Source organism: Oncorhynchus mykiss, chromosome 5, assembly GCF_057628025.1.
Source record: "Oncorhynchus mykiss isolate SJ-2025 chromosome 5, ASM5762802v1, whole genome shotgun sequence".
In the NCBI taxonomy this organism is placed as follows: domain Eukaryota; kingdom Metazoa; phylum Chordata; class Actinopteri; order Salmoniformes; family Salmonidae; genus Oncorhynchus; species Oncorhynchus mykiss.
In genome coordinates this window covers 21,318,081-21,341,700 of record NC_143026.1, presented here as the reverse complement: position 1 = coordinate 21,341,700, position 23,620 = coordinate 21,318,081, and the positions used below count along the sequence as shown (strand labels likewise).

Here is a 23,620-nt window from a genome sequence, read left to right as displayed (position 1 = left end):
TAAAGGAGTGGTTCTGCAGTTGATAACCACAGACCACTTCTCAGTTCCTATGCTTCCTGGCTGATGTTTTGGTCACTTTTGAATGCTGGCGGTGCTTTCACTCTAGTGGTAGCATGAGACGGAGTCTACAACCCACACAAGTGGCTCAGGTAGTGCAGCTCATCCAGGATGGCAAATCAATGCGAGCTGTGGCAAGAAGGTTTGCTGTGGCGTAGTGTCCAGAGCATGGAGGCGCTACCAGGAGACAGGCCAGTATATCAGGAGACGTGGAGGAGGCCGTAGGAGGGCAACAACCCAGCAGCAGGACCGCTACCTCCGCCTTTGTACAAGGAGGAGCAGGAGGAGCACTGCCAGAGCCCTGCAAAATGACCTCCAGCAGGCCACGAATGTGCATGTGTCTGCTCAAACGGTCAGAAACCGACTCCATGAGGGTGGTGTGAGGGCCCGACGTCCACAGGTGGGGGTTGTGCTTACAGGCCAACACCGTGCAGGACTTTTGGCATTTGCCAGAGAACACCAAGATTGGCAAATTCGCCACTGGCGCCCTGTGATCTTCACAGATGAAAGCAGGTTCACAAGGAGCACATGTGACAGACGTGACAGAGTCTGGAGACGCCGTGGAGAACATTCTGCTGCCTGCAACATCCTCCAGAATGACCGGTTTGGCGGTGGGTCAGTCATGGTGTGGGGTGGCATTTCTTTGGGGGGCCTCCATGTGCTCGCCAGAGGTAGCTTGACTGCCATTAGGTACCGAGATGAGATCCTCAGACCCTTGTGAGACCATATGCTGGTGCGGTTGGCCCTGGGTTCCTCCTAATGCAAGACAATGCTAGACCTCATGTGGCTGGAGTGTGTCAGCAGTTCCTGCAAGAGGAAGGCATTGATGCTATGGACTGGCCCGCCTGTTCCCCAGACCTGAATCTAATTGAGCACATCTGGGACATCATGTCTCGCTCCACAGACTGTCCAGGAGTTGGCGGATGCTTTAGTCCAGGTCTGGGAGGAGATCCCTCAGGAGACCATCCGCCACCTCATCAGGAGCATGCCCAGGCGTTGTAGGGAGGTCATACAGGCACGTGGAGGCCACACTCACTGCTGAGCCTCATTTTGAGTTGTTTTAAGGACATTACATCAAAGTTGGATCAGCCTGTAGTGTGGTTTTCCACTTTAATTTTGAATGTGACTCCAAATCCAGACCTCCACGGGTTGATACATTTGATTTCCATTGATAATTTGTGTGATTTTGTTGTCAGCACATTCAACTATGTAAAGAAAAAAGTATTTAATAAGAATATTTCATTCATTCAGACCAAGGATGTGTAATTTTAGTGTTCCCTTTATTTTTTTGAGCAGTGTATGACTACTACAGATTTTTGGGGAACTTTAACATCCTGGTCTTTCAACTATTTTAAACTGAGTATTCTACCCCGCGCATACTACAGTAAGCAACCACTCATTCTCGCTATGACTGCTAAGTTGTATGGTGGGTAAAAGATTCTGAACACAGCCTCTGGCTCTTTATTTTTCATCCCTCTGCTCCCTACTTCATCTTCTTTCATTTCCTTAAAGACATGCTCTGGAACTTTGGCGACTACTAAGTATTTTAGAAACCTCCCGCTTTGGGCTGGATGTGCCAATGTATAGTTCATATATGCATAATTTATCAACAGAATTACTGTCTCACCTCAATTTGCCACTAAATCCCAAATTTGAAAGTTTTTCTGGAAGCTGTGCTACACCATTTTCCCCCACGTGTGCCAGCGCCCTAGCAATTAGAGTTCCAGCTAATGACCTTCAGCCTGTCACCATTTGAGTGACAGCTAAGATACACAAACAGCAAAGTGAGAGCATTGATGTGGTGCACATATCTGCATATATGTGACATACTATGCAATTTTCTGGGACCACATTTGACTTTCAGATCTAAGGCTAAAAACTATGCAGAAGTACAGGATAATCTAAAATGTTCCCCTCCAATGCGTCTCCATGCATTCACTTCCTTCACGTGGCCCTGATTTCCTGTTCCTGAGAGCAGCCACGACCTTATTATGTAAGTCTATGGTCACGACTCACAAGACAGGGGCAGCCCCAAAACAAAAACGGGCCAGATCAAGCGAAATATAAAACGTAGCCCCCCCCCCCCCCCCCCAAAGAAATGTCAATTGAAAAAAGGTAAAACGAAACGAAGTGCAGCTTGTTTGCGGTCTTTCCAGCTTCTGCTTGAAGTTAATGTGTTAGCTGTGTTGATGAACGACTGTGTCTTACCGAGAGAGCACATTTTCTATGCGAGGCGAAATCGTGCCTCATTACCTCATTGTTATGGAGGTGTCCAAATAAATGTCACAGGAAAACAGCTTAAACAAATGCAGCTAACGTTACTGTTGTTATTCTTTCTGCACTGTTTGACGTGACTGCAAGTTAGCCGTACTTGGCTAGCTAGCAAGCAAGGGAAAAGAACGTTCAGCGAGTATGGCAATGTAACATTTAGAACGAACTACTGGGTCACGTCCATAGATACAGAACAAAAAGACTCAACGACAGTCACATCTCCGGCAACCGAACCAATAGAACGAAGAACCTGCTGGCTTGGGTAGCAAACCCTAGATTTGTGTCGGGACTACATCTTGTGGAAGGATGAAATATTATGAATAAATAAATTAAACTATGTCAATCATTATTTGAATATATTGGTAACCCGTTGTATAAAAGTGATGCACTCGAAGCTGGGGTTATTGGCTAACAACACCCGTGCCAACATATGCTCCAAACACCGGCTTCTCGGGCATATCATTTATGTAGCCTACGCTCTAGCTCCCCCTAGCTGCATTGCTCTGTGAAAAGTGAGTCCAGTCTGTAAGGCCAGAATTCTAACTTTTCTTTTTCTTGTCAAATCACACAAACAAATGCCAAATAACTCAACACTTTTTTTACACTGAATTTTAAAAATTCAAACGTGTTTATTCCTGCCAAATCACAACGATAGATGGAAGTAGAGTTGTTGAATGAAGAATGTTTGCAGTAACATTAACATCATGAAATAAAATACATATTTTCCTAAATGTTTTATTAGATTAGAGAACACATTGGGAGGGATCTTAGACGATTCCCCAATACAGAATCAGATCCTTGACATGTTGAGCTTATCAAAGATCCACCACCATATTTTACAGTAGAGGATGGATAAACATTTACAGAATGGTTACCTGGAGGAGGGTTTTGTATATACACTACCGGTCAAAAGTTTGGGGTCACTTAGAATGTAATTTACAATGTCATTAATGTAATTTACAACACTAACAATGTCTACACTGTATTTCTGATCTATTTTATTTTATTGGAAAAAATGTTTGCTTTTCTTTCAAAAACAAGGAAATTTCAAAGTGACCCCAAACTCTTGAACGGTAGTGTGTGTGTATATATATATATATATATATTTTTTTTTTTTTTTTCTAGTCCAGGGGAGAGTCATGTAATTGATGAAATGTCAATATTTTCCGTGTGCCCAATGCTGCCCCTCAACTCTGATTCTCTGCTGGGCGCGGAATATCAAGTATGCTTGCAGGAGGAGTCAATGGCTTATTCAGATTTTTATTTATTTATTAGACCTAGTCCAGAAAATGCACTCTTGCACACAGACTAGCCTATAGCCTATATTCTGTTCAGTTTGAGGAGAGGGCAAAGATGGAGGTCAACTTTAATAGCTTGTTACTACTATAATAGATTTGATTAAAAACAACATTTTTCTTGCCAATGATGTATTTATCAGTTATTGACCTCACAATAAGCCAGATTTCAGTCATTTACATTGTGGTGCTGAAACTTGAAGCAGCAGCCACGGCACAATCAATTGGAAATGGACAGCTCATGGTGCTGAAAGTAGGAAAATTAGAGTAGGAATAATTCATTATAGAGGGCTTCGTATTTCTTCCTATCTATTTTTGAAGATAAATAAAAACTGATGTGATTATATAAAGTGATCTATAACAGTGCTATGGTCCGCGATGCTCTCTCATTGCAAACAAGACACTGATTTGGCATTGGAGAAATATGATATCCAACAAATGTAAATGCCAGTGGTGGGTCTGGCATCTGCATATGCAGAAAATAATAATAAAATGTGTTATGGGGCTATTTGGTTTCCACTGGTCCTGGGGCCCTTGTTAAGGTCAACGGCATGATGGACTTTACCCAGTACCAGGACATTTTAGCCAAAAACCTGGTTGCCTCTGCCAGGAGGCTGAAACTTAGCTGCAAGTGGATCTTCCAGCAAGACAATAACCCCAAGCACACATCAAAATCTACAAAGAAATGGTTAATTGACCACAAAAATCTAAATTTTGCAATAGCCAGCTCTGTCTCCGAATTTGAATCCAATTGAACCTGTGGTTTGAATTGAAGAGGGCAGTCCATGAGCGCAGACGAAGAATATCAATAATCTGGAAAGATTCTGTATGGAGGAATGGTCTAACATCCTTCCCAATGTGTTCTCCAATCTCATAAAACATTAGAGAAAAAGGCTATGCCGTTATCCTCACAAAGGTGCTGGAGTATTGAAAAGAGGGGTGCCAATAATTTCGACCCCATCTATTGAGAAAAACAAAATCTCTTTCTTTGAGCAGTTGTATTAGTATAAAATCATATCATTTAAAAAAATTTGGGAGCATACATTATAGCTCAGTAATTGTATCATTTTTTTTTTTTATACAGTCTTTTTTCCTCATCTTTATCAAGTGTGCCAATACTTTCCATCATGACTGTATATGTGTGTAGTCACTCACTCATCCCCGTCAAGCCGGCTGGTGCGTGTGTGTGTATGTAATAATGTAATCGTTCAAGTTTATCTTCACTTCTCTGTTCTGCTCCGACCAATCAGTGTTCTTCATTTGCTGTTTTTGATTGAGTCAGGCTTGTCGTCTGAGGGAAACAAATCCATATTGAGGATATTGAGGCAGACCAATCAGTGCATTCACACATGATCAACATTTTACTGTTTATCTAACCGTTAACCTATAACGTCTCACCTCGTCGACCATTTCCTGCATTTTGTGGATGAGGGCGAACATGTGACCAGCATCCTCCTTCAGCTTCTTCTCATAGGATGAGCTTCGAAGTTCCACCTTCTCCAGCCTGCTGCTAAGACCCTCCTCCTGGCCCTGAGTGACAGCCGCAGCATCCACTGAGAAAGAATAAGAGAGGGACAGTGAAGAAAGAGGAGCAGAGAGGGGGAAGAGGCATAACAAAAATGGTTAGCCAATAGAAATCTATGAAATTAACAAGATATATAATAAGAGTCTAACAAAATGTGTGTAAGTGTGTGAGAGAGAAAAAAAGGAGACGTGTGTAGTACCCAGTGCGTCCTGTAGGGTGGCGATGCGTAGCTCCAGGGCTTTCCGTGTTCTGTCTGCTGCTTCCAGGGCCTGCAGCAGGCTGGGGATGTTTACCACACTGCCCTTGTAGGAGACCACCTCAGCCCCCACAGCTGCAGCTGGCCCCCTGGATCCCCCAGACTTCCGGCCACAAGCCTTCTCCTTCTTTGTAGCTCCACGAAACAACCCACGGTTACCTGAAGACAAAGAGAGTGTGTGCGTGTTTCGGTACTCACCCCTGCCCTCTCACTCATTGGGGACACACTGATAACAATTAGAAAAATACTGAACGTGTGTGTGTGTGTGTCTAACCTTCCATGCTGATATCAGGTTCTGTGTGTTCTGTCTCCTCCCAGCGAGAGGCTAGCATCCTGTATGGGCATTGCCCCTCCACACACACCTTATTCAACAACACCTGGACTTGGGTGGGTGTGAGCCACAGCCCTAGTGACAGTAAGATGTTGTGAAGGTCTGCTTGTCTGAGGCCGCCAGTGAGCCGTTTGTCAAAGAACACACAAGCCAACAACACCCTACGAGACAGCACCTAGAGAGAGGGAGAAATAGAGAGCAAGAGGGAGAGCGAGAGAGGTAGTTAGTAAGGGGAGAGAGAGGAGAAACCATGAAGCATAGCCACGGGAAGATGTTAGGGGGGAGAGGTACCCCTTTTTAATAAAGCATTGCAGATGCATAAATCGCATCTGCGTAGTGGCATACAGATGAGCAGAGGCATTTTTTGAATTTCCACACAGATTTTTTTTAGCAGGGTCCAGACTTTTGGAGGCCTTTTATAAACGCATTTCCTGCAATTCTACGTCATTTACATGACAGAAGACACTGACAAACTGAAATCAAAAAATCTAAAAACCCGGTCTTGAATGCAAATAATAGCCCTGGCCAATGAAGAGACACAGATTGTACAATATTAGGATACAGTGCCTTTGGAAAGTTTTCAGACCCCTTGACTTTTTCCACATTTTGTTAAGTTACAGCCTTATTCTAAAATGGATTCAATACAACAATGTCCTCAGTAATCTACACACAATACCCCATAATAACAAAGCGAAAACAGGTAATCAATTTGAGAAAATCCATAAAAAATAAAAACAGAACTACCTTATTTACATAAGTATTCAGACCCTTTGCTATGAGACTCAAAATTGAGCTCAGGTCCATCCTGTTTCCACTGATCATCCTTGAGATGTTTCTACAACTTGATTGGAGTCCACCTGTTGTAAATTCAATTGATTGGACATGATTTGGAAAGGCACACACCTGTCTATATAAAGGTCCCACAGTTGACAGTGCATGTCAGAGCAAAAACCAAGCCATGATGAGGTCAAAGGAATTGTCCGTAGAGCTCCGAGACAGGATTGTGTCGAGGCACAGATCTGGGGAAGGGTACCAAAATATTTCTGCAGCATTGAAGGTCCCCAAGAACACAGTGGTCTCCATCATTCTTAAATGGAAGAAGTTTGAAACCACCAACTCTTCCTAGAGCTGTCCACCCAAACTGACAAAGCTCTAGAGTTCCTCTGTTGAGATGGGAGTCTTCCAGAAGGAAGCAGCAGTCTACCATTCAGGCCTTTATGGTACAGTGGCCAGACGGAAGCCACTCCTCAGTAAAAGGCACATGACAGTCCGCTTGGAGTTTGCCAAAAGGCACTCAAAGACTCTCAGACCATGAGAAACAAGATTCTCTGGTCTGATGAAACAAAGATTGAACTCTTTGGCCTGAATGACAATTGTCACGTCTGGAGGAAACCTGGCACCATCCCTACGGTGAAGCATGGTTTTGGCAGCATCATGCTGTGGGAATGTTTTTCAGCAGTAAGGACTAGGAGACTAGTCAGGATCAAGGGAAAGATGAACGGAGCAAAGTACAGAGAGATCCTTGATGAAAACCTGGTCCAGAGCGCTCCGGACCTAAGACTGAGGCGAAGGTTCACCTTCAACAGGACAACGAACCTAAGCACACAGCCAAGACAAGGCAGGAGTGACATTGGGACAAGTCTCTGAATGTCGTTGAGTGGCCAGGAAGAGCCCGGACTTGAACTCCATCGAACAGCTGGAGACCTGAAAATTGCTGTGCAGCAACACTCCCCATCCAACCTGATAGGAATTGAGAGAATCTGCAGAGAATAACGGGAGAAACTCCCCAAATACTGGTGTGCCAAGCATGTAGTGTCATACCCAAGACTCAAGGCTGTAATTGCTGCCAAAGCACTGAGTAAAGAGTCTGAATACTTATGTAAATGTGATGTATGCTAATTTATTACATTTGTTTTTTTAAACAATTCCAAAAACCTGTTTTTGCTTTGTCATTATGGGGTAATGTGTGTTGGGGGGGCTGTAACCTAACAAAATTTGGAAAAAATCAAGGTGTCTGAATACTTTCTGAAGGCATTGTATATATATTTATTATAGGCTAAAGGGCTATTAAATAACCTTTCCAGTGGCACTGAAGATGAAGCCTATGCTACTCACCGGGGGATAAGCTACTTTGAAAAACAGTGCTGTTTGCTCATAATTGGGAGTTGAGAAATATTGTTTGAGGTTCTACAGACAGATTAGGGATTTGCATTCCAAACTGTACGTTTGTCCCGTGATTGTCTTTTTAAATATGCGAAAGACAAACTGACCGCTGCAACCAAGTTTACTAATACAATCCATAGATGGCAGTTCCCATTCACGCCAGTACAGGCAGAGATTACTAATGTACCCATGAGTTTAACAGTCAAATACAATCTATAGATGGCAGTTCCCATTCACGTCAGTACAGGCAGCCATTACTAATGTACCCATGAGTTTAACAGTCAAATTGCCAGGGTTAGAGGTTCCAAACCCTTCTATGGTTGATATGTCTATGGCCATAAAGGAACAAGTGATTCTATATTTGGCTCATGTGCTGCCCACATTGCAGCCTTACCGACTTCACACAGAATGCACAAAACATTTAAAATACCTGCTCTTCCATGATACTGACCAGATCAATCCAGGTGAAAGCTATGATCCCTTATTGATGCCTTATTAAATCCACTTCAATCAGTGAAGATGAAGGGGAGACAGGTTAAAGAAGGATTTTTAAGCATTGAGACAATTGAGACATGGACTGTGTATGTGTGCCATTCAGAGGTTCAATGGACAAGATGTGCCTTTGAACAGGGTATGGTGCCAGGTGCACCTGTGTGTATCAAGAATTCTCCACCACCCAAAGGACACCCAGCCAACTTGCCACAACTGGGAAGCATTGGAGTCAACAATAATTTTCTGAGGGGGGGTGCAACTCAATATTAGGAAGGTGTTCCTAATGTTTGGTATACTCAGTGTATGTGCTTGTGATCAAACTTAATCCACAGCTATTTTTTAGACGCTATTGATCTTCTGTGGCTAAATGATGTTCTCTGGTGTAGTATTTTGAATGATTTTATTTATGTCTGTTCAAACAGGAGTAACATTTTTGGCAAAATTATTTAGAGGGTGCTGCAGCACCCCTACTTCCCACAGTGACTCTATGAAGTATAGTAACTTTTAGGGGGCCCTAGTATTTACAGTGTATGTGGGCCTTACATTGTGCTTTAAGAGGCAGTCTGAATTCTCACTAGTAATTCCCTCCTCTCCCAACATCTCTGGGGAAAAAAATAAGGAGAAAAGAAAGCAATTTTAGTACACACACAGCTTCTGGCATTTAACTTCCCCCAACACAGTCTTTTCAGATCTTCATACCTCTTTCTCCCTCTTTCTCATCCATCTCTTCTCCATCGTCATCAGTCTCCTCCGCTGCTGTCCCTCCACTCTCTCCTCTTTCCTGAAATCTTTTACTCCTCTCATCCCTTATTCTCTGCTTTTTGTCGTTCTTTATCTGGTCATCCTCCTGAAAAAGAGATTGGAGAATGTAAGCAGGACTAAATCAGGTGTAGTGAAGAAAACAGGTAACGTTCATTTGTGTGTGTGTACCGTGGGTGTGTGTGTAGGCGTTAGAGAGCAGAGACAGCGGTAGAGCAGTAGACCAAAGTCCCTCTGAAGCATCTCACAAAACAACTCTGCCAGCAAGCCCACCTAGAGAGAGAGAGGTCCGTATAATCATTTATGTTGTATCATGACAACTAACCTACTCCAAAGCGGAGTAGTACAGTATATCTCAGTGTAACTCAGTGTGGTCTATGGGAGTACTTTACCTCAAAGGCCTCCTTGGTTGTGGAGGTGTGGGGCTCCAGGAGAGAGGAGAGGGGGACGGGGCAGAGGGCTAGCCCAGGACGAGGCCTTGCAACCAGGCATGGAGTGGCAGGGAGAGGGGCCCCTTCCTCCTGATAGACAAAGAGACAAACACGCACAAGGCAGCTTTATTCATATTGAATGTAATTCCGATGCTCTATCGATCGCTGCATACATTCAGTCTGAGACTGCCATCCTAGAAGTTGTTTGCAGTGACGTCAAAGTGAGAGCCGCTGTACATAACAAGTCCTCGGAGACTGGATCGTCTCTAACCAATCAGAGTATCAAAGCCAATTACTATTTCCGAAACGCTGCTTTACCCACGTGTGTTCAAGCTCTGTCCCAACCCATCAGTTTCTGGGACCAATCAGAACGGTCTGAATCTGTTCGCATTCGAGAAGTCATCGGGAAGGAGATCAAATCCAGACTATTCGTAGATTTGATCTGAGCGTGGCGTTTAGCCAGAGTGATGTGGATGGGTAGCCAGGTAAAGATGTGACTACTACAGGATATGTACCGAACTCTCACCTCACCTCACACACACACACACACACACACACTCACCTCCTGAGTCCTGAGTGTGCTCCAGTCGTCCTCTGTAGGTACGATCCGCCAGACATCAGGTAACAAAAACACCACTGTCTCCAGCTTCCCCTCACAAACATAGCTCAGCTCAGCCATCTTATACCTGAGAGAGGGAGTTGTTCATCCCATTGTAAATGGAGTGCCACACAGTGTTGAAAAGGGGAAAACAAAACAAGCATTTGATTGACTGGTTTACTACCTGGCTGTGTGAGAGTCAAAAGAGTGTGTGAGCATAAAGATGTGCTTGTGTGATCATGAACATGCAAGTGTGTATACTGACCACTGGGAGCAGCCGCTGAGGTCCAGTCCACTCTGTTCCCTCACACAGCGCAGGGCTGTCCTCAGCAGTGCCCGAGGGTCCTTCAGCGGACTGGGACCGCCGCCATCTGTCTCAAGACACCACGGACCCCCAAGGGCCCGAAACTCACCCCCTACCTCCCCCAAAAGGAACTGACAGAGAGGGGAGAGAGATCATGTACAGTTGAAGTCAGAAGTTTACAAACACCTTAACCAAAGACATTTAAACTCAGTTTTTCATCATTCCTGACATTTAATCCAAGTAAAAATTCCCTGGCTTAGGTCATTTAGGACCACCACTTTATTTTAAGAATGTCAAATGTCAGAATAATAGTAGAGAGAATGATTTATTTCAGCTTTTATTTCTTTCATCACATTCCCAGTGGGTCGGAAATTAACATGCACTCAATTAGTATTTGGTAGCATTGCCTTTAAATTGTTTAACTTGGGTCAAACGTTTCAGGTAGACTTCCACAAGCTTCCCACAATAAGTTGGGTGAATTTTGGCCCATTCCTCCTGACAGAGCTGGTGTAACAGTCAGGTTTGTAGGCCTCCTTGCTCGCACACGCTTTTTCAGTTCTGCCCACAAATTTTCTATGGGATTGAGGTCAGGGCTTTGTGATGGCTACTCCAATACCTTGACTTTGTTGTCCTTAAGCCATTTTGCCACAACTTTGGAAGTATGCTTGGGGTCATTGTCCATTTGGAAGACCCATTTGCGACCAAGCTTTAACTGATGTCTTGAGATGTTGCTTCAATATATCCACATAATTTTCCTTCCTCATGATGTCACCTATTTTGTGAAGTGCACAAGTCCCTCCTGTAGCAAAGCACCCCACAACATGATGCTGCCACCCCCGTGCTTCACGGTTGGGATGGTGTTCTTCGGCTTGCAAGCATCCCCCTTTTCCCTCCAAACATAACGATGGTCATTATGGCCAAACAGTTCTATTTTTGTTTCATCCGACCAGAGGACATTTCTCCAAAAAGTCTGATCTTTGTCCCCATGTGCAGTTGCAAACCGTAGTCGGGCTTTTTTTAATGGCGGTTTTGGAGCAGTGGCTTCTTCCTGGCTGAGCGGCGTTTCAGGTTATGTCGATATAGGACTCGTTTTACTGTGGATGTAGATACTTTTGTACCGGTTTCCTCCAGCATCTTCACAAGGACCTTTGCTGTTGTTCTGGGATTGATTTGCACTTCTCGCACCAAAGTACGTTCATCTCTAGGAGACAGAACAAGTCTCCTTCCTGAGCGGTATGACGGCTGCGTGGTCCCATGGTGTTTATACTTGCGTACTATTGTTTGTACAGATGAACGTGGTACCTTCAGGCGTTTGGAAATTGCTCCCAAGGATGAACCAGAATTGTGGAGGTCTACCATTTTTTTTTCTGAGGTCTTGGCTGATTTCTTTTGATTTTGCCATGATGTCAAGCAAAGAGGCACTGAGTTTGAAGGTAGGCCTTGAACTACATCCACAGGTACACCTCCAATTGACTCAAATTATGTCAATTAGCCTATCAGAAGCTTCTAAAACCATGACATAATTTTCTGGAATTTTACAAGCTGTTTAAAGGCACAGTCAACTTAGTGTATGTACACTTCTGACCCACTGGAATTGTGATAGTGAATTAATCTGTCTGTAAACAATTGTTGGAAAAATGACTTCATGCACAAAGTAGATGTCCTAACTGACTTGCCAAAACTATAGTTTGTTAACAAGAAATGTGTGGAGTGGTTGAAAAACAAGTTTTAATGAATCCAACCTAAGTGTATGTATATCTAAGTGTATCTTCCGACTTCAACTGTATTTAGTATGTAATTATGATTTGACCAAAGTTGAGGTGTATAGTGGGCTGTACCCAGTCACAAAGTAACCGTCCTCACCTTGATGAGAGAGGCAGGGTGCATAGCACCCTCCTGCTGTTCTTTCCGGTCCTGCAGCCCACAGCACTGTCTGTACAGCTCCTCTGAACTGGCCATGGACAACAGCAGCACCTGTGTGACACACACACCATTTAGGGGTTCCCGAGTGGCGCAGCGCTCTTAAGCATTGCATCTCAGTGCTAGAGGTGTCACTACAGACACCCTGGTTCGAATCACAACCGGCCGTGATTGGGAGACCCAATGTCTCGTCACTACAACTCCCGTACAGGCTCGGGAGAGACGAAGGTCGAAAGCAATGCGTCCTCCGAAACACAACCCAACCAAGCCGCACTGCTTCTTAACACAGCGCGCATCCAACCCGGAAGCCAGCCGCACCAATGTGTCGGAGGAAACACCGTGCATCTGGCGACCTTGGTTACCGTGCACTGCGCCCGGCCCGCCACAGGAGTCGCTGGTGCGCGATGAGACAAGGATATCCCTACCGGCCAAACCCTCCCTAATCCGGTCGACGCTAGGCCAATTGTGCGTCGCCCCACGGACCTCCTGGTCGCGGCCGGCTGCGACAGAGCCTGGGTGCAAACCCAGAGTCTTTGGTGGCACAGCTAGCGCTGCGTTGCAGTGCCCTAGACCACTGCGCCACCCGGGAGGCCTCTTTAGGATGTTTTTAACATAATTCTTCAATAATGTTCCAACTGGAGAATTCCTTTGTCTTCAGAAGTGCGATGGAACAGAGCTCGCTCTCACATGAACGCGCATGGTCAGCGCAAGTTCAGGCCATGGTAGACCTTACTCAATCCCCTCTCATTCGGCCCCACTTCACAGTAGAAGCATCAGACAAGGTTCTAAAGACTGTTGACATCTAGTGGAAGCCTTAGGAAGTGCAACATTACCAATATCCCACTGTATCTTCAATAGGAGCGGAGTTGAAAATCGACCAACCTCAGATTTCTCAGTTCCTGATTGGAAGTTCTGAGTCCTGTTATACTCACAGACATCATTCAAACAGTTTTAGAAACTTCAGAGTGTTTTCTATCCAAATCTACTAATAATATGCATATTCTAGCTTTTATGGCTTTGTAGCAGGCCGTTTACTCTGGGCATGTTTTTCATACGGACATGAAAATACTGCCCCCTACCCCGAAGAAGTTAACTAGCATGGCTAACACAGTATTCTGCAGTGATACGCCATCCCAACTGGTTTTGGGCTTAGTCCCATTATCATTGTTTTTCAACAGGACAATGACCCAACACCTCCAGGCTGTGTAAGGGCTATTTTACCAAGAAGGAGAGTGATGGAGTGCTGCATCAAATGACTTGGCCTCCACAATCCCCCGACCTCAACCAAATTGAGATGGTTTGGGATATGAGTTGGACCGCAGAGTCAATGAAGTAAAAGCAGCCAACAAGTGCTCAGCATATATGGGAACTCCTTCAAGACTGTTGGAAAAGCATTCCAAGTGAAGCTGGTTGAGAGAATGCCAAGAGTGTGCAAAGCTGTCATCAAGGCAAAGGGTAGCTATTTGAAGGATCTCAAATATGTTGAATTGTTTAACAATATTTTTGGTTACTACATGATTCCATATGTGTTAATTCATATTTTTGATTATTCTACAATGTAGAAAATAGTACAAATAAAGAAAAACCCTTGAATGAGTAGGTGTTCTATAACATTTGATGGGTAGTGTATATAATAAAATCCAGTGGGCAAACAAGACACACAGGTGGTGAATGGGAAGGTGAGAGTCAGAGTGTTTGTTTGGTGTGCTTTACCTTTACAGTGCACTCTGCGCCCTCTCTCTCAGTGTGTATGTGTTGGTCAGGCTCGACGGGGCCTATGTGGTAAAGGCAGGGCTGTGGGAGCGGAAAGGGGAGGGGCTGGGAGGGAGGAAAGCTGTCAATCCAACTGATTGACAGGTGGCAGACGGATGGGGGGAGAGGGAGATGGGGGTAGCGACGCTGTAGCTCTAGACTGTCACAGGACACACTGGGGGAGACAACGGGTTGGAGATTAATCGATTACCAAAGTTACAGATTCTTTGATTGACTGATTGCATAAATAAATAAATGACAAGTGGACTCACCAATCCCTGGGGAAGCAAGAGAAGAGGGCGGGACTCTGAACTGGGGTAGGGGAGGTCTTTTTGGGGTGTGCTCCCTTATCCTCCTCTTCCTTCCACCTCCTCCTCTTCTGGTCACAACCCCTCACTCCGCTGTCCTCCCTGACACACACAAAATAATATTGCACACAATTGATTTTCCCTGGGGTGAACAAAGAGACAGAACACACACAGACACACTCACCGGCGGTCTCCTCGTCTCCCTGCCTCAGCAGGTCTCTTCCTGATGCCTCTGCCCCAGCCCTCAAACTGACCCCCCCATGATGGAGTCTGCAGCAACCCCGCTGAAAGTGAGAGAGGAAATAAGAAAATAAACAAACACTATTCCCTACATAGTTCACGTCTTCTGTGGCTGTATATGGCCTTTCGGTGACCCTAGGACCTATGTGGATCAAAAAGGACCTAGGTGGATCAAAATGGACCTAGGTGGATCAAAATGGACCTAGGTGGATCAAAATGGACCTAGGTGGATCAAAATGGACCTAGGTGGATCAAAATGGACCTAGGTGGATCAAAATGGACCTAGGTGGATCAAAATGGACCTAGGTGAATCACAATGGACCTAGGTGAATCAAAATGGACCTAGGTGGATCAAAAGTAATGCACTATATGGAGAGAAGGGTGTGATTTGGGATAGGTTCACTCACGCTTGGCCACAGTGTGAAGGATGCTGGGGATGAGAGGAGGGATCTTGGGAGATTTGAGGAGAGGCTGCGGCTTGCTACCCAGAATGCCCGGTTTCTGTGCGTGTGCAGGCATCATGGAGGGCAGGAGAGGACGAGGAAACTTTGCCGTCTGAAAAGAGATGGAAGAAGAGGATAGAGTATACCTTTTCCTTATCCCTATTCAACCCTCTTGTCTGACACACTATTGGTTAACATAACAACAAATCAACCACTCAGGTGAAATATGAAATTCTACAATATCACTGTCTGGTCCTTCTAGAGTAATCTACATTACCTACAGAAACTCTACCTGTGTGTCTTTGGCCAGGCTCTGTACTCTACCTGTGTGTGTTCTGCGAGGGTCTGTACTCTCTGGGCGCTCCAGCTGTGTGATTGAGACAGATCCAGGACAGCCTTTACCAGCACCCTCTCCCCCAGTGCCGGAACTCTCCCCTTCACCACACTGACACACACACACACACACACACACACACACAGAGTTAACACAGTACACACAGTGTTTACCACCAGTTGAATGACCTCATATAATTGAATAATTTAGTAAATGAAAACGGATATTTTAGCTATATTGCTTACACCTATCCAAGCTTCTCAAATCGACATATGTGCATAATAGTGGGTTAGGGGTCCATTTGAGATTGGGGCATAACTACTGGAACTTGGTATTAGTCCTTTGTACCTCTTCTGAAAACGCACTTCCTGGTCCACCATCCCATAATGCTCCTGGAGCTGGGTCACAACCCCAGTGAAGACACGTTGCTTCATCTGGGAGCGAACACAAACACACCATTATAGACGCATTACACACACACACACACACACACACACACACACACACACGTTTGTCTTACTTGGCTATCCATGTATCTGCTCAGTATCACTCCTTAGCTGGATCGGTCTGGACCTACTTCTTTCTGGAGCAGACCTGACACACAACCATAGAAATATAATTATTCTAGTTATGTTTCACTATATTGGATCACTCCAATATATTGGTATCACTCTGTGGTGGAGGGATACATCCGAGGTGAGGATTTACAGATTTACTTCCGTGTACACCTGTGTCACGGCTGGGGTCCGCCCCTATATATAGACACACGTTCTCTTTCGTTTTCTCGGCAGATGTCCATATGGTTTGAAGTACAAACTTTCTCTAGTTCGCTTGGTAAGTTACTGGTAAGTGTAATATCTTGCGTGGAAGTATACTCACTGGCTGTTTGCAGCCTGGAGCAGCTGGCCACATGGCCGCCTCTCCTCTTGAGTGCTCCACTCAATGCGCGCAGTTGATCTGTATCTTCCGCCCGTGGTTTGTCGTACTTGTGTTTCGTTAGCGTTACACTACGACTCCATGTGCATCCATTAGTATGGTGGCTCGTTGCCACAAACTGTAATTTACCTTACACAACTTGCCCACTAGCAATGTGTGTTGTGAATTGGTTCTCTGCTAATTACCCTGCAGAGTGTAAGAGTATCTTAGTGGGCTTCCACTACGTTGAGACATTAACTTTGAAGTTCCTTAACACAGTTACTCCATGATATAGTGCTGTTTTTACGGCTTGGATATTAAAAGGTAATAAATGCAGTAAAAATACAAAATAAAAACATACAAATCAAATCCATTATCTGGTTGCTGTTTTTTTGTCTGCCTGTTTTTCCCACATGGGTCTTCCCCGGTTTTTGCAGAGGTACTGGGTAAGTTATCCCTCGCCGGGTTCCTATTCCTCTAAGTGGGTCACGACATAAGCCATCCCAGGGTGTCGGATCCCTGCGCCGTGGCCTTGTTGGCTTGGCTGAGCTTATGGCTTCCCTTTGTGACAGATCTGATGGTGTCTTCCACCCTGGGGATCTGCATACCTCATGTATGCACTGCCTGCGTTTGAGCCACACGGAGAGGGCGGTGGAACGCCCTACTGGAGCCCTGTTTTGTGTGGTGTTCTCAGAACGTCTGCTCCTGGCGCGAGTGGGTCAGCCAACCTCGGGCTCAGGCTGGGGACGAGCTCCCTCCCTCAGGAGTGGTGCGCAGCGAGCTGTTAATCCCTCTACTGGGCCCAGTACCCCTCCCAGGAAGCGTGGCCGAAGCCACCTCAGGCCTCTCTACTGGGCCCTTCTGCTGCCAGTCCTGGACGGGGGTATGAGTCAGACCGCTAGGACCACCTTGAACGGAAGGTGCATGCCTTGCATCAGGAGGTTGATAGCGTCGATGGCGACGACAGTTGTTCCCTGTTGGCCAGTGATAGGCTGTTCCTGGGGGACGATGCTGGCGCTGTTCACCACCGTGAGTGGGGCGACCACGCCATCAGAAGCTGGCAACGGGGCTTCATCGCCCCCAGCAGCTCGAGAGGCTATGAGGAGCCTACTCACTCAGGTAGCCACTGAGATGGACATCAAACTGGTGGACAGTGAGGACTCCATCTGTCCCCATCTCTGCTGAGTTCCACGAGGCCTTGCATGAAGGCTGGGCCTCTGCCTGGGGGTGCTTCTGACTCACAGCAAAGACTAGACCATGGAGATATGTTGCGGACGTGGAGTCACTCGGCCTCCGGAAGAACCCGACTATGGACAACATGGTCCTGCCATGGTCCTCCTGGACCAAGGGATTATAGGGTGGAAACCGCGACTGAAGCCGGAATCCCCGAAAAGTCTTTGATGCAGACTTGAAAGCCACATATGGGTCCCTCTGCTCTCACCTTACCAATACGGCCATGCTGCTGCAGGGCTACCTGCAGACTCTGTTGCCCCGACAGCAGGAGGGCACAGAGGAGCTCCTCCGGGAAGCGATGGAGATGTTTCGCCTGCTCTCCCTGCTCCAAAGGGATATGGCCTGAGCCAACAGATGGGCCATGGCGCAGGTGGTTACCTCCCAGCACCATCTCTGGCTAGCCCAGTCCCGTCTGCTAGGTGCTCTCCAGAGCACATTTGCCAGTCAACCAGTTCATGCTACCTCCTCAGGCCCCGGGTCCAAGGCAGACCGTCGCCACCCATCTGCACCCGAACGACAGTGGGGTCCATCTCCTGCCCCATCGCCTCTTGCTAAGGGACGACAGCGGGGAGGGGCACAGCGTGCAATGAAGCAACAGCCTGTGTTTCCCCGTTAGTTTTTTTCCCCCAGAGGTACTGGATAATTTATCCCTCACCGGGTTCCTATTCCTCCAAGCAGGACACGAAATAAGCTCTTCCAGGGCGTTGGACCCCTGACGCCCCTTCGTGGCCTTGTTGGTTTGGCTGAGTTTATGGCTTCTCTTTGTGACAGGTGTGATGGTATCAACCGCCACCGCCATAGGGACGTGCCTGGGGGACCCAGGCGCTCGGGGCACCAGAGGAGAGGCAGGCCCCGGCAGGACCCATAACACACCCTTCCCCGATCGCTTCTCCCGGTATCAAAGGGCAAAGTGGGGTACCCACAATGCGAGGGGTACCGACTCCAATTCCGGTGGCCGACCCCCGAAGAAAACCCTGCGGCTGGAGATCTCCTCACTCATGGACAAGGGTGCCATCCGCAGAATCGAGACATCAGAAAGGTGGGTTCTACTGGTCCCAACAAGATAGAGGGTTTCGACCGATTATGGACCTCTGCAACCTCAATGGGTACTTGAAGGTACTGAGGTTCCACATGAAGTCCCCAGCCCACTTGTTGCAGGCATGTCCAGGGACCAGTGGTATGTGACGCTGGACCTGAGGGATGCGTACTTCCATGTTCCTGTTCACCCAGCTCATTTGCAGTACCTCCGATTTGCTTTCGAAGGGACGGCTTACGAATTCAGGGTTCTTCCCATCAGCATCAACTTGGCACCCTGCACTTTCACAAAGTGCATAGATGCTGTCCTGGCACCTCTCACGTCCCAAGGATTGTTGATCCTCAATTACCTGGACGATTGGCTGATTTGTACCCGACCAGGACCCAGGTCCTGTCAGAGAGCGATGCTCCTGACCCACATCGTCGGGCTGGGCATTACTGTAAACGGCAAGAAGAGTAATCTGATGCCCACTCAAAGGGTGGCTGAACTGGACTCGGTCCTCATGAGAGCACGCCTGTCCACCAGAAGGGTTCAGGCGATCTAATCTTGCCTAGACCACTTTCGGCAGGGGTGGGTGGGTGGTATCCACAGCAGCAGCTGCAACTGCTGCAGCGCAGCAGCTGTTGGCTACCCTCTTAGAGCGACAAGACGTCTGAGCTGTACTGCTGGCTCTGTAGATTTTCCTTCCACATCTGAAGGGAAGACATGTCCTGGTGAGAACAGACAACACCACAGGGTGGCCTGAGGTCCCACCGCCTCCATCTTATGGCATGGGAGCTCCTTCTCTGGGCTCAGGGAAGTCTAGTGTCTCTATGTGCAGCACACGTGCCTGGCATCCTGAATGTGGCTGCGGATTAGCTCTAGAGGGAGGGCCCGCAACCTAGGTACTGGAGCCTACATCCCCAGGTCGTGCAGCACCTGTGGGTCAAGTTCGGTAGCGCGCAGATGGATCTGTTTGCCTCCATGAGCAATGCACACAGCCCCCTGTGGTACTCCATGTCGGATCCACCAGGGCCTCTAGGATTGGATGCTCTGGCTCACGATTGGCCAAGGCTGGAGCTTTTCGCATTACCCCCTCTTTTTCCCCTGATCCAAGCTGAGCCTGACAGGACCAGGATGGCGGAGCATCGTCTGCTGCTGGTGGCCCCATACTGGCCCAGACAACCCTGGTTCAGCCTTCTCCTGTCCCTGTTGTCTGGGACACCTTGGCAACTGCCCCTGAGACCCGACCTGCCGGGGGAACTCTGTCGTCTGAGACCGCACCGCCTCAGTCTGTGGGCTTGGCCATTGAACGGCACCAATGGTCCATGTTAGGACTACAGGAGGACGTAAAGAACACCATGCAGAGCACAAGGGCACCGGCTACAACCGCGGCATACCAGTTGCGCTGGCGGTTGTTCTGCTCTTGGTGCACTGGTATTGAGGTTGTGCCCGAGTCATGCGGGGTGCAGTATGTTCTCCAATACCTATAGTCTCGCTTGGATGAGGGCATGGCAGCCTCTACACTGAGAGGGTATTTGGCCGCTATATCTGCTTGCCACGTGGGGTGGATGGACAGGTGGGGTGCAATGCCTTGTTCTCCAGGTTTATGAAGGGGGTTTGTCGCCTGCATCCCACTAGGACCCGCTCAATGGCGAGCTAAGATCTGGATGTGGTCTTGGCAGCTTGGCAAAGTCGCTTTTCGAACCGTTGGAGTCTGCCTCAATGAAACACCTCTCTATGAAGGTGGTTTTCTTAGTAGCGATTACTTCCATGAAGAGGGTGGGTGAGCACCATGCTTTTTCGGTAAGTTCTGAGTGCTACCGGATGGAGCCCGGTGGGAGGAGTATATCTCTCCGTCCCAACCCTCCATTCCTCCCGAAAGTTCTGCTTACAACCCCCCAGCAGTGGCAGGGGAGTCTGGGCCTCCCTCCGGCATGGTGTGCCCTATGCGGATACTGGCTGCCTATGTGGAGCAGACCAGCTCTTTGTCTGCTATGGTGAGAGAGTCCTGGGGGCTGGGCTATCAAAGCAGAGGCTCTCTCATTGGATCGTGGACACGATTACGGTAGATTACCGCCTGGCTGGAAGGCCAGTGCTGGGATCTGTGGTGGCATATTAAACACGAGGTGTGGCTGCGTCCTGGGCACTCCTGAGATGAGTGCCCCTCAGTGATATCTGGGCTTTCTCTTATGCCTTTACTAGGTACTATCAGGTACATGTGGCACCTCCCTCTGCGGTTAGTTCAGCGGTCCTGGGCATCGTCTCCCCTTCCGGAGACTGTGCCGGGACCCCTCTTCCACAATGACGACCCCTGCGTCTCGGTCCCACGCTGGGACTCCCTCTAGCACCGACTAATCTGGTACGGGTATACCCATATATTGGAGTGATCCAATAAGGTGAAACATATAAGGTTACATATGTAACCACGGTTATGACCACGGTTATGTGAGCTATATGGATCACTCCAATCCTCTACGGTGCTAGAGGCGCCTCAAAAATGATGTAGAGAACGTGTGTCGCAGCCATGGGGTCTATATATAGGGGCAGACCCCAGCCGTGACACAGGTGTACACGGGAGTCAATCTGTAAATCCTCACCACGGATGTATCCCTCCACCGTGGAGTGATACCAATATATTGGAGTGATCCATACGTACATCTTTGTTCTTTTTGCACATGACAACCACTCAATTAGCCCACTTCTGATTTTCCCCCTTTCTCTGTGAAGTTCACTTTCCCTATAACCACTGGGTCACTGGTTCAAACTTCACTTGAGCTGTTACCCCTCAATCACTACATTGAGATAGCAAATCTACAGCATGCATGTAGTATCTGCCTACCTATCCATGCTCACGAATATGTCATGTTGCTGAGATTAAGCAAAAGCCCAAAAATGGCTAGATATATTGCTTGGTTGGCAGGAAAACTGCAAGAGGGTCTTTAGCCCAGGAAGGGTAGAGGGTCGTCAGACCTTTTATGGTGTAAAGTACATTCTAAAGCAAAAAAAGACTCCTCTTATAATCAACTGGACCCAATGTTCAGGTCAATAGAAATATTACAAATAATAATTATATTGAACCCCGATGGTTGACGCCATGGTGAATAACCTAGCTAGTTAGCTAGCTAAAACTCATGGCCAATACGCTGTAAGATCTGTGCATCATTGATTGGAGCATAAGAACCTGGGCTAGCTAGCTAACTGACTAGATGAACGAACACATTCATCTAACGTTGATGATCCTGGCTACTACAAAAAATGTTAGCTAGCTACAATACCGGTAGCTATAATTGAGATTATTTGTAACTACCACCACCAAACGGTCACTTTGAACACAGCGATCTAGCTAGCTATACGTTTGTAATTATGATTTCGAAAAAATAGCAAATTAGGTAGCTAGCTAGCAACAGTACTCACTCTGACACAAACTCTCCTTGCAATCCTTCTCTGGCAAAACGTTAGTGCTTTTTATGTTTTGAAGTGGAGCCGTCGCTACATGGGGTGTAATAATTACGCAGATTATGTTGCTAAAAGTTTCATAAACGGAAGAAAACGTAACGAAACGGGGAGGCACCTACGGCTAATGATTAGAACACTAATGTGCGGAGCCAAAGAGGAAGAGGCGAAGCAAGGGACAACTGGGACAAAAATCTATATTCTCCAGCAGGTGGCGTTGATTCGTTTCTTTCGCTCACCAAGTGATGCATTTCTGTATGGAGGTCAATGAGAGAGTGCCGAAATTGGTCAACAAAAAATGTAATGGCTTATTTGCTACGTGTGGCTTATTTGATCGAATATAAGTTTCGTAATGCTTAGGTTGTTACGAGTGTTCTGATATAAGTAGGATACGTGAAATCCCGCCAACTTTGAGAATAATACATAAATCATTGGAAAAATACTTTATATCTGCCCTCTCATTGGCTAGAATGGTCCCACCTGATCTTGCCTCCTCCCGACTGCCTTCCATCTTTGAAAACATTTATTTTCAACATAGAGCGGCCAGTTGAGTATCTCGCCAATAAAATGGATAATCTGTGGTTGACTACATTAAAATGGTGGAAGCCCTCAATGGCGCTGGCCATGCTAAAACGGCATTTTGGGCCCTAGAGGCCTCTATCATCAAATATTTGTTATAACTAACCCATTGTTCCACCTGTGCTATTATTGGGTTTATTTGACAGTGCAGGCCACTGCCTACTGACGGATCTACAAATAACCTTGCATCATTAATAACTACCCATTATTTTTTGTAGGTCAGTCAGTAATAAATTACCCATGATACATTACGGTTTTGTTCCTCTCGAACACGGTCCTCTATGAACATTTTCTTCGCGTCACTGTGTTCACGTGATGAATGACGTATATTTCAAGCGAAGTACACACGCGTGGGAGCACCAGGCACCAATTTTGACTTTGTGGCTGTGATAACTAGTGGAACTAGTCAAGCACTAGAGACAAGAGATGGCTACCGACAGGCTGCAGTTCCATGAAATGGGTTTAGATTATCTTCTCTCCGATGAAAATATGAGGATAAATGAAGTGTTAAATCGCATGACCTCAATTGTGATATCAAACGGTTACAGAACCATACATCAGTAGACACTGAAAGCAGCTAGGATCTCTAACCTAGCTAGCCAACATTAGCTTGTGAATGTGTTTACTTTGCCTGTCAATCGTCCTGAATTTGAACTAATTTACATATTCAAGAGTAAATGGAATTAACCAAATTATGCATAGTATGTAGCTAGCTAGATGTTATTTAACCGTCCTGCTGTGTTCCGGTCGAATTGGGTCGATTTACAAGTTTTCTCTGAAAAATATTTATTTAATCAGATTGTTATAAATGTCCATGAATTTGTCCACACAGGGCATCTGAACACACAAAATACATTTAGATGATTTTCATTACATTTGGGGTGTTTTAACTTTGGTGTTCTGTGGAACTGTGGTGTTCCCGGTCAAAAATGACTGGTCATTA

At 46.5% G+C, this 23,620-nt stretch overlaps 1 protein-coding gene across 3 annotated transcripts; it reads right to left on the bottom strand.

Annotated features, from left to right (window-relative positions):
• Nucleotides 1–2,937: 2,937 nt before the first annotated feature.
• Nucleotides 2,938–23,013, bottom strand: ccar2 (cell cycle and apoptosis regulator 2). 3 transcript variants are annotated; one of them, XM_021602060.3, is made up of 19 exons: nucleotides 22,916–23,013; nucleotides 16,000–16,073; nucleotides 15,828–15,913; nucleotides 15,470–15,590; nucleotides 15,110–15,257; nucleotides 14,647–14,746; nucleotides 14,427–14,564; nucleotides 14,116–14,329; nucleotides 12,346–12,456; nucleotides 10,444–10,613; nucleotides 10,143–10,266; nucleotides 9,542–9,670; nucleotides 9,321–9,422; nucleotides 9,090–9,237; nucleotides 8,934–8,992; nucleotides 5,679–5,910; nucleotides 5,348–5,563; nucleotides 5,022–5,176; nucleotides 2,938–4,914 (listed from the first exon to the last, which is right to left on the bottom strand). In XM_021602060.3, the coding sequence occupies exons 2-19, from the start codon at nucleotides 16,009–16,011 to the stop codon at nucleotides 4,870–4,872; spliced, it is 2,310 nt and encodes a 769-aa protein (XP_021457735.3). In that variant the 5' UTR covers nucleotides 16,012–16,073; nucleotides 22,916–23,013; the 3' UTR covers nucleotides 2,938–4,869. The 3 variants fall into 3 exon arrangements, with proteins under 3 accessions (XP_021457735.3, XP_021457736.3, XP_036832920.2); XM_021602061.3 differs by having other exon boundaries at nucleotides 22,060–22,944; XM_036977025.2 differs by lacking the exons at nucleotides 16,000–16,073; nucleotides 22,916–23,013 and adding an exon at nucleotides 22,060–22,252.
• Nucleotides 23,014–23,620: the final 607 nt, after the last annotated feature.